Below are 12,082 nucleotides of genomic sequence, written 5' to 3'. Positions count from 1 at the left end.
CACCTATTGTTTTATAAAATAAGCACTGATTATTATTATTAACATTTGACCTCCATGGAGTCAGAGACTCATCGTGGGAGGTACTCACTATTGCATACATTGCTCATCCAACTGCATCTTAAACTGATTCAATGTGTCCACATCCACAACACATTCAGGCAATGCATTCCACTCACCAACCACCCTCCATGCAAAGAACCTGCTCCTTACTCCTCTGCTTGCACCCTCCTTATACAGTTTCCAGGGATGGCCTCTTGTTCTACTTCCCTCTCCCATTCTATGAAAAATCTCTTCGTCTACCTGATAAACAACCCTTGACCAGCTTATATATCTCAATCATATCCCCCCCCTTCCTCCTATTCATGAGGCTTTGCAACTTACATTCTCTCAGTCTATCCTCTTACTCCACATTCCACCACGTCATTGCCATTATTCGATGTAATGTCTTCACAACTTGTGCAATGTGGCCCCTGAATTTCAGGTCCTTGTCCACCATCACTCCTAGATCTCTCATCTCCTCTACTTCTGTTCAAGTTTTCCCACCAAGTGTATACTTTGCATCCCATTGTTGCTTACCAAATCTCAAAACCTTACACTTGACAACATTGAACTGACAGTTCTACATACCTGCCCATTGATGCAATCTATTCAAGTCCTCTAGTAAGGCATTAATTAACATCAGCTTGACTGTGCATTGCTCTCCCCAGTTTTGCATTATCCACAAACAGCTGAATGTCACTAGTTAAACCCAACCCAATATCATTAACATACAAATTGAACAACAATGGCCCCAAAACTGACCCCTGTGGCACACCACTCGTGACCTTTGTCTTTCGAAATACTGCATGCCCATATACAACTTTCTGATACCTATCTGACAGCTAGTCACTAATTCAACACAGACGTCTGTTATTCAATCCCATCTCTTTCAATTTTAAGAGTTTTTCATGTGGCAGTCTATCAAAAGCCTTTGCAAAATCCAAGTATACCACTGTATCTCCCTTGTCAAAGGTATTTGTCACCTTGTTATAGTACATAAGTAAATGATCTCCTCTTAACAAACCTATGCTGTTAACTACAGAGAATACTGCTATTATCAACCTATTTCTGTATCCTACTTCTCACCAACTTTATGCAGTGGAACAATTTTACCCTCCTTCCACTCCCTTGGAACCTGTGCTGTTGCAAAACTTTTATTAAACAGACACTCCAATGCTACAGCCAGTTCCCTGGAACATTCCCTTAACCACCTAACTGGCCATTATGGATCAAATACGTATCCATCATATATTTCAATGTAATATCAATGGTATTACAATTTTAATACGCACTTCGCATCCATGATACCCTTGACGTCTATAGACGTCTTGGCCGGTAGTGCAGTTATGTTGCGTGGTGATATGTCATCAAATCCTATCGCCTTATTAACATCAAGGTTATTTATTTCCTCAAAAACCTCCTGCTCACTCACACTTAAGTCCCTCATGATTCCTCCCTGATTAGGATGAAACACCCTTATAAACTTATCACTGAATACCTCGACAATGTCTTCTGCAGCAGTTACCATTCTACCACTTTCATCCCTTAACTTCATCTTTCCATGATCATTCTTCCTTCTACTTGCCACATATCTAAAAAACTCTAGGGTTTTTCTTAGCCTGATTTGCCAATTTCTGCTCCTACTTTTGTTTTCCTTACTGAGTCACTCTCCTGGCTTGTTCTTTATATTCTTCATGTGACTGATTACCATCAGGGGCAAATTCTCCATGCTTGCTGTGCAAGCTCATTAATTGAGAAGTAATATTTATTTGTTAATAAACGCATGCATTTATAAGCATTCTGTTTAGGCTTTTATTTTTGTAGACAGAAGACGTCTTAAGCTTGCATGCAATAATTGAGCTTTGCGTTGTGTATCGAAGGCTGATGCTTGCTTGTCTAGTCAAAGCTACCTTGCTCGGTTGTAGGAGCTTCCAGGTCCTCACAGCAGCACTGTGATTTCATGCGTGCGCATAGCCATTTCACGTCGTCTCACTCTGTTGCTTAGACACAGGCCATATGCAGTCAACGTAGCTCTAGCCAGTGAGCTTCAGCCAGCCTTTACAAGTGTGCGTGTTGCTTGAGAAAATTAAGTTACAACCAACTTTTTGTGACAAGGTTATTGACCAGTTCATAAAGAACCATAGGGTAGAATTTGTATTCAAGTAGCTAATTTGAAAAAGATAGAATATCATTTGTAAAATAAATGTTGTATTTGTATGATTAAATGTACATAAATTTCTAAATATATAGTTTTAAATGGTCAGTAATTCATTATTCCACTAATCAGACTTCAATCACACCTCTCACTCCCTGAATGATAACAAGAGCAATCGTGAATTTCAACACCAGCATTCGCCCCTGATTACCATTATTCATCTTGTACTTCCTCCAAAGTACTCACTCTCTTTTTCCATATTTTATGCTTGAGCTCCACATTCATCCATTTTACACCTACCTTATTCAGCCTTTTGGCCTTTGGGATACATTAATACATTGATGATGTTATGTATTTCTTTATAAATTCCCATGCAGCATTTATTTCCTTACTGCTCAACTCCTCATTCCATGTTATAGCTCCAAGTGGTCTCCTAAGCTTGTCATAATCACCAGCCTTATAATTCTACATATATCCTTTCCTCGCAAAAGTCTGCATATGACTAGCCACAACACAGCTGATTACTTCATGATCACTTTCACCAACTGAAGGAAAATGTGAAACCCCCTCTAACAATTACATCCTCTGATGAAATTATGAGATCTAGAACTCTTGATCCTCGCATGCCTTTCTTTACGTGCTGCCTGAGATAGTTATCTCTCAAGAACTTGAGAAATTCATTTTCCTAATTCCCAAATGCTATCTCTTCATTCCAATCTATACCACCATAATTAAAATCACTCATAATAATTACCCTTCCTTTGTTCACTAATTCAAGTTGTTTATACATTTCTTCATCATCACCTTCCACATTCCTAGGTCTATAGCAACATGCAACTAAATATGTCTTCCTCTCAACCACCACATTACACCACACTGCCTCATAACCATTGCCACTATTTCCTCCTTTAATGTCTACCTTATGTGGACTTAATTCTCCTGCTATCATCAGGCAGCACTTCCCTCTCCCTTCCTGCCCTTTCTATCCTCACGAAAAATACTGTATTTCTATTCCTGTTACAACATCATCTACATTCAACCATGTTTCACTTATTCCAATGATTTGGGGGCAAATAAACTCAATCACTGAAACCATTTCATCCCCTTTATTTCTCATATTTCTAACATTTGTAAACAAAACACAACAGTTCATTTTTAGGTCTATAGCCAGTCCTATCCAAGCCATATGTTGGTTGTGATTTCCCCACTACTCCTGCCAAATCATCTTTATCACCGCTTATCACATATACCTGCTCAGTCTCCACTTCTCCACCCACATTGCGATATACTTCATCTTCATACACGCATTCACTGCCACTTTCAACACTCGTTCTCTCTCTCTATGCCATGTCTGCCTGTCCACCTGATCCCCCCCCCCCATTTTCCTGTTCCTCTTGTATATTACCATTCTCTCTTCTTCTCTCACACTACTACTGTTTCCACTGCTAAGCACTTCTGTCTCTTCGGCACCACTCTCCTGATTTTTCTCTTCATCTCTTCCTTTTGATCTCTAGCACGCATCACACACTGTACTTCCACACACTATACTTTCATCCAGCACACTCACTCCAAAGCCATTTAAATGCAACCCATACAAATACACACACACAAAGATGTGTGTGTTTGTGGGTATGTATATATATATATCCTTTACTGTTCAACAGGAATTTTATTCAAGAATTGTAATTATACAGAATACTGACCATCCTTGAGATATGTTTATGACTAGACTACAAACATAAAGGAAGTGCTAAGTTATAGAACATTAACTAAAAAAATTAGGGAAAATGTGATGGATGAAGCCAATGCTATATTACTTTATGACAAATCCAAGTTAGTTACTGTCAGAGCTTAGCCAGACATGCAGGAAAATTTGAAAGGAGGTGCATCATAAAAATGTACTATATGACTGGAACTTATCATGAAATTCTGTAGCTTTTCACAGTTTTTTCACTAATACAGAAAGTATATTAGAAAAAAACTCCCACACATAGTACTACAAACATAATTATTAGTTGCTAGCAAAATTACCTGCTCAGGTCAGAACTAGTAATAAATAGAGGATTTAAAGCAAAGAAATATATGTGCACCCACCCATGCAAAAGTTCCTAACAAAATCAGCCATCAGTTCAATTACTTAGTAATACTGTTCTGAAGATTAGGACTAAAAATGAGAAGGATGGATTTCAGTGAAAGAGTAAAATAATTCTATTTTACTGGAAGACATCAATATTTTCATCTTGGAATTTACCAGCAGCAGATAGTGCTTTGGAAGTAGGTGAATGCCGATTTGTCAATACCAGTAGCAAGTTGATGAGGATGAATGAAGATATGAGACTGGAGAGATTAGCTAGTGTGAGGAGAACAAGAGTAAGTGTGAGAGAGAGAGAGGAAGAGAGGAAATTAGAGAAAGTGAAAAAATGTGGAAGCAAAGTATAGAGAGCTGAGAGGAAGAAATGAAAGTGGAATAGAAAGGAGAAACTGGAAGCAGAAAGAGTCAGGGATGCCAGTGAGAGAAGAATGAATCTTTGTAGTGTCATGTATAGAGATTCAATGATTTGGGGTGTGCAGAGTCGAGTGATAGAGGAATGCTGCCTCCTCTGCCTTGTTTTATATTGCTGTAGTTGAAGCCACCCATAAAAGATAACACATTTAGTGGGGTATTATAAATCAGGGAATACAGATGGTAATGAGCAGGAAATGTTTAGGCAAATTAGTTTAGCAAATGCAAAGCGAGCGATCATTATGGGTGGCTTCAACTACAGCAATATAAAACGAGGCAGCATGCAGTACTAATGAAACTGAATTTTTGTATTTCTTGAGGGACAACTGTCTGAGGCAGTATGTGTGGAGAGAACACAAGGATCAAGAGTTTGGGATTTGGTCATAGCATCAGATCTGATTGTGAGAGAGATCTCATACTTGCCCCTAGTTGGTGATTGTGTCACCAACTAGGGGCAAGTATGGTCCTGACTTGGAGGAAAAATAGACATATAGAAGTATCAAAGCAAAAGATATTTATGTTGAATTATAAGGCTATCATAGACTTAGAAACCAGTTTTCAACAGTACAATGGATGAAAGATTTTGAAGGGAGAGAGGTCAGTAGGCAGATACTTCAGAAAAATTCTTGACATCTAGGGAGGATTGTATACCATGAGTGACGAAGATAAAGCAATTTGGAGTCAAATGGATGACTAGAGAAATTAAACAGGAATTGCAGATGCAAAAGAGATTATGGAAGACATAAGAGAGAGAGAAAAAACAGTTGCAGGAAGAATAAAAGGCTTAGGCTAGGAATGTAACTATTACTGTAAGGAGAGAAAAATTAGATATGAGAGGAGACTAGAGTTGCAATCTAAATAAAAAATTCCAAGGAATTTTTGCACTATGTGGCAAGTAGGAGGAAAAATGATTGTGGATGGATTATCTTGCTGGATGAAGATGGGACTCAAATGACCAATCCAGATGATGGTTGAGCTATTTAATGATCAATTTATTAGAGTGTTCCATCCTGGTACACCAGGCTTTCTTCCTAGAAGGATAAGGAGTACTGAAGTGGTTAGAAGTGAATGAAGAGGATATATTCCAAATGCTGAGTACACTAAATGTCATAAGGCAGTAGGACTAGACGGAATTTTGTGCTTCAGAAGGAATGCTGTGGAAATGACTGTGTCATTAACTTGTGTAGTAGAATGGAGATATCAAACTAGGTCTGTTTGTATTTCTTCCAGAGTTGTTAAGATTTTGGAGAAATTAGTAAGAACTCATATACAGAATTGGACAGTTGAGTACAATGAAGCTAGTATGGTTTTGTTAAGGGAGGGTAAGCCATTCGCCGTCATTTTTTTGTATTTTGCCAGGCATTTGACAGGGTGCCAAATAAGTTGGTTTTCAAGTTGCAATATATGGGCTAACATTAAAGATACCAAGAAATTATATACTTCGTTTTAATCCTTTACCCAAGGAAGCAAAACAATGTTTTGCACGTGAAATATATTCACGTCTGAGCTACTTCTATATAGAGGCTAATGACTTCATATTGCTTGCCTTAGTATGAATTCCAGGGTGTGTGCTTTGCATAATGGGATTCATATTAAAGCATACAAAATTCATACAAAACTCAATAGAATCCTACACCATTATAATCTTAATGCCACTTTTAAATCACCTATAAAATTAAAAAAACATATTCAACTCCTCTAAGGATCCTCTCCCTCCCATTGGCACATCCTGGAGTTTATTGCATCTACTGCACCTGTAACTTGCCTTATATTGGTGAAATGAAACTGGACGTACAATCCCTATACATAAAAAAGAACACAAAAGACACATTAAATATAACAATTTTGGTGAAGCAGACTTCTCAGATCATGCTCTCAACACCCTACACCAAATTGATTGGAAAAGTCCTAGGCCTCTACACACGGATTGGAAAAGTACCTGCTCTTTACATGATACAAAAACTTGGTATGAATGAAAATTTAAAGAAGCCTATGAAATTCTGATTAACCACCCTAATCTCAACAATAATGGTGGCATAAAAATTCCAAGAATTTGGATGGCACATATTCAGCCTACTTCGTTTCCAGCATACTTTAGGACTTTAAGCAATTATATATATAGAAACATGTTGCTCTCTAGCCCAAGTTAATTTTGTAACCTAATAGATAATAATAATAATAGGACTCTAGCTTTGATGTAGTAAAGGTTTTTTTTTCCCACCAGAGGTCAGGCCAATAATTGTTGTAATGGTTGGTCAGTAACTTTAGCAAACCATGTAGACTGTAGTGCAGCTTGTTTCTTTGTATATATGTGTATGCTTCAGATGATGACCTTGATATGAAGATTGAAACATCAAGTATTCATTTTGGTTTATATTAAACTAAAGTTTTGCTCTAACACGGTAGTTGTCTCCATAATTTTTTCTTGGCATCTTTAATTTATAGTATAACCAAGCGGAAAAAGTTCCAACAACTCTAAATGTTTTGTTTACCACAAAGAAAAAAAAAATTGTTTGCAGTAGAATTATTCATGCAATATCAAATTACAATATAAACTCTGTACTACATATGTTTCTTTATTTTTTGCTAGAGCAATCTGACCACCTCCATGGAGCCAAAGACTCATTGCAGGAGAACTGTCCACACAATCCATCATATCTCTCCAGCAATCCTCCATTCATTCATGACTCTCCAAGCAAAAAAAAATCTAGTCCTTACACCCCTAACCAACCACACTTTTACTCAACTTCCAGGGATGACACTTCTCGTTCTGCCTTTTCTAGCCAAGTGCTGAAACATTTCCTCCTACACTAATCCTATAAAATCCTTTAACCACACTACCAGCCAAGACGTCTATAGATGTCAAAGTTATCATGGATGCGAAGTGCTTATTAAAATTATAATACCACTGATATTACATTAAAATATATGATGGATACGTAGCATATGAGGATGCATATTTGATCCATAACAGCCATTGAGGTGGTTAAGTAACATAAAAGTTTGTCATATTCCCCCCCCCCCTTTCTTGCCTATCAACCAACTTCTGCAATCTGTACACCCTCAACAATAATAATAATAATAGTGGTATATAATCTATCATCATAGGGCACATTCCACAGACCATACCACATCTTGGTCACTCATCTCTGAATCTTCATTACTTCCTCATTCTCCAGAAACCCAACAGAACAGATCTGAGCACAGTAATCCAGATGTGGACGTATCAAGGACTTATAAAGAGGAATAACAACTTCCTTATCTTTGCTTGTTAGTGTGTTCTTAAATAGCCAAGTAATCTTATGAGCTATTTTGGCAATCTTAGCAATGTGCCCTCCAAACTTCAACTTTCTGTCTTCCACCACATCCAAAATCCCTAGCTTCATCTATTTCCTGGAGTGTAGTTTCATCAATATGGTACACAGCTTGTAATCTTTGTATCCCAAAATGCATAACTTTACATTTCTCCACATTAAACTGACGCCCATTATCTTTTTCCCAGCCTATTTAAATTATCCTGCAAGCTCTCCACATCACCTTCATTAACATTGACTCTACCCAAATATTTCATATCATTTATGTACAAATTAAACAGTAGTGGTCCTAGCACACACCCTCTGCTTTCACCTGAATTCTACCCCTCCATATACCACTATTTTAAATAATGGTTTATGTTATGATTATCACAACACAAACACACAGTACAGGCTTCATATGATTAACAAGCAACTAGTCATCAGCAAAATTACTAGTTGCTAATTTTCTATCACAAATCTCAGGTGAAGATTTGTGATAAAGTATTTACAAACATTCAAAACATCCTTTGATGTTTGAAGAAAGCAGATGCCTCCAGCATTCCATTCCACCCATTTACCACTCTCCAAGCAAAAATTAGTACTGACACTTTTACTCAACTACTAGATGTGAACCTTTGTTCATTCATCTGCTTAAGTAAATGACTAAGGCATGGCTTTTTTTTTTTTAAATCATAAGTTCTTGAAACTTTTACAAAGATTCTTACAACAAACAGATCAATATGAAACAACCATTAAATTGAGCTAGGAAAGTCAATTATATTAGGTGAGTAATTTTCAAAATTAATCAACCAAGCTTAGAATCTTTTAAGATTTTAGAGAGGTGAAGATTAGAATCCAGCATTAGATGCATATAATTATCAACTGAGGCAAACATTTGTTAACCACAGATGGTCAAATTTGATAATTACATTTTATAATAAAATAAATAATAATTCTTGGCAAGATACATTATTTATTTCTGAATTTTATAAAGATGTTTTGCACTGATTATATTAGCGCCGGCCTGGATGGCCGAGTTGTTAGCGTATCCGCTCTCCAGCCAAAAGGCTGTAGGTTCGAATCCCGTTGTGGGCATGAATGTTTGTGATTGTCTGTGAAATACTAGTGGTGGTGGTGGGTGGTAGATGCCGTTGGTGTAGCTGTGGTTTGTTGGTGGAGACAGCTGTAGAGTAGGTGCCCTCCCTCAATGAGTCTTTGGATTCTCAGATGTCAGGTAATAATATAAGTCTCAGGAAAGGGTAGGAAACCTGCAGCCTTTCTGTATACTATTCCAAATTTTCATCTCATCTCATATTCTTAAGTTCACATGTCATCAGATTATCACAATTGCATGGCCATATCCATAGAGTTTTAAGACTCATCGTGATAGACCCAAACTATCAATGCCAATTTTATTGTACCTCTCTTTGAAACCATTAACAGACAAAGCACTCACAATTGACTCAGGGAACTCATTCCATTCATTCATTCACCACTCTCCAAGTGAAAAATCTAGTCCTCGTGCCCTTGCTAACCACACTATTACCTAACTTCCAGGAATGATCTCTTGTTCTGCTAAGTGGTGAAACATTTCCCCTGCATTAACCTCCTGTTTGATTTACCCTCCTGACCTGGATAGTGATATTGCTTCCTCCAGACATCCCTTGACTATCTCCCATGCACATGTTCACAGTGCATGGCATATAGATCTTTATGCCATGTTACTGCTTCAAGCTGCCTCAAGTGTATCATAATCACCTGCCTTATAGTTGCACATATATCCCTTCTTAACTTGAATGTCCAAGTCAAGACCACATGATCACTTTCCCCAACTGGAGGCAATATAGCCACCTTAGTTATGGACAGTCTTCTGACCCTATAACAAGATCCAACACTCTCATAGCCTGAGTCCTCTCCACCACATTCTGCTACAAGTAATTATCTCTCAGGAAGTGTAAGATAATATAACTTTTTTTTTGTTGTTTTACATAGCACATATGTATCACTTTTCATAAGTCTGTAACCTGATGTGAATAAGGACTGTGCTTTTAAAAAAAAAAAAATGAAAAGTGTGTTCAGAAAAAAAGATAATGTAATAGAGGTATGAGATAGCTTATGAAGATAAACTGAAGAAGAGTGATTTAAAGTTTGACAAATAATAGCAAACATTTTTTTTTTTTGCATGGAAAGTGGTGGAGGAATAGCTGGACTGCATTATCAATACGAGGATGCTATAGAGAAGGGAGGGATAAGAAATATATATATATATATTGCAAATTAGGATCAACACTATGAAATCATATTCTTTAGTTGTTACCTCTACAAAATCTTATGTCAATGAAGTTGAGAATCTGATATAGTAGAAACAACATGCCCTTCTTGTAGAATACATATTATAATTTTTAGACTAAAGTAAATGTAATTTATTTGTGCTACTACAACTTTTCTATCCTGCAACTGTATATAATAATAATAATAATAAAATAATTTGCTATTATTTAACTTTGTAGAAGTGATAGCAAATTTTAAATTGAAAAACATAGAATTGGATTAAGAAAATTTGTGTTTTAAAATTTTAATTTATTACTTTTTTTTTTTTTTTTTAGATCCCTCGTTTGCAATTTATCAGATACATTACATATGTTTTGCATCTATTTATCTGTGAGCAATTCAATACCACTTACAGATAAAAATCCTACTCTTAGGTATTGAATTCAAAATGAAAATGTACTATTTTATACTACAATATGTATATCCAAGGAAGTGACATTGAAATAAATGACCAATTATAGCAACATGATCAAAAGCATTTTAAAAATTATATGAATATCACTTGTAGTCCTGAGCTATTATTTTCATGTTGCATCCCCCTTTTTTTTTTTTTTTTTTTTTCCCCCCAAATATGAGCTTTCATTCTAAAAGTAGGATATAAAGCATGTAACTTTTCATAATGGAAATTCATTAAAAAGTAATCATTCATGATGATATTTATCATGAATCATTTATTTTGAAAAGAAAAGAAAAGATGAACGAAATACATACAAATGTACACATAGTGAATTCAAATAAACAGAACTGAATTAATGCAAGAATCTGCAATTTATTCCAAAGCAAAAACTGAAATCAGTGTCTTACATGTAACAACAAACAAGCTTAAAACAAATCTGGAACTGAATACAAAAATATCAGAACAGAACAAGGAGCAATTAATGAGCAGTACATAACTCGTAAATTCAAGTGTTTGAAAACTGATAGGCACTGTGAAAGTTCAGTAGTTGTTAACCGGGAGGCCAAGACATCTGCCTACCACCCATCACATGAACATGGAGATGATAAACCGACTGGCAACCGTGAGGACCATCATTTACAACTATACGGAATCCTTTAACCAAGCCTCTTTCTTTTGCGACCTTAGCGGCAACTAACATTAGATGTCCCAGCAACGCTTCGTCAGCATCTTCTGCTTTCGAGAGTTGTGAAATAGGCTTACGAGGAATCACCATAAAATGTGTTGGTGCTTGAGGATTAATATCATTGAAAGCTACACATTTATCATCTTCATAAATAAATTTAGTAGGAATTTCTTTTCGTAAAATTTTTCCAAATATAGTATCCTCACCACCAGTAACAGGCTTGGCATCTTTAGCTTTAATTATTTCCTCAGCCATTTTAACACTATAACAACGCTTCCTACAGAAGCCGACTAGAACTTTCTCTTTACTGTTTTATACCGGTAGGGGAGATTCATAGAAATAGAAAATTCTATTGTAAATATAAAAAACAATGCTACTAATGATGTTATATATTTGTCTCCTAAGTATATTTATATAAATTGAGAATTGTTCACATTTTTTGTGCTGTTTACATCAGATTTTGAATTTTATATTTAAATTATATTCTTTTTATGGTTTATATTAAATGTATTTGTTCAAATGATTTTTACTTGAAAATGAGACAGCGTGGCTCGTTGGTCTAGGGGTATAAAAAAAAAAAAAAAAAAAAAAAAAAAAAAAAAAAAAAAAAAAAAGTTGGTCTAGGGGTATGATTCTCGCTTAGGGTGCGAGAGGTCCCGGGTTCAAATCCCGGACG

The 12,082-nt window shown here is 36.2% G+C and overlaps 1 protein-coding gene across 1 annotated transcript; it reads right to left on the bottom strand.

Moving 5' to 3' along the window:
- Positions 1–11,073: 11,073 nt before the first annotated feature.
- On the bottom strand, positions 11,074–11,701 carry HINT1 (histidine triad nucleotide binding protein 1). Its single transcript, XM_090408392.1, has one exon. It carries the CDS (start codon positions 11,659–11,661, stop codon positions 11,272–11,274), a length of 390 nt encoding a protein of 129 aa, XP_090264518.1. The 5' UTR covers positions 11,662–11,701; the 3' UTR covers positions 11,074–11,271.
- Positions 11,702–12,082: the final 381 nt, after the last annotated feature.

The sequence above is a fragment of the Typopeltis vanoorti genome, chromosome 2, assembly GCF_054136105.1.
Source record: "Typopeltis vanoorti isolate ZY-2024b chromosome 2, IOZ_Tvanoo_1.0, whole genome shotgun sequence".
NCBI lineage: Eukaryota > Metazoa > Arthropoda > Arachnida > Uropygi > Thelyphonidae > Typopeltis > Typopeltis vanoorti.
The sequence above is the reverse complement of the archived record's forward strand: the minus strand, read 5'-3'. Positions and strand labels throughout refer to the sequence as shown.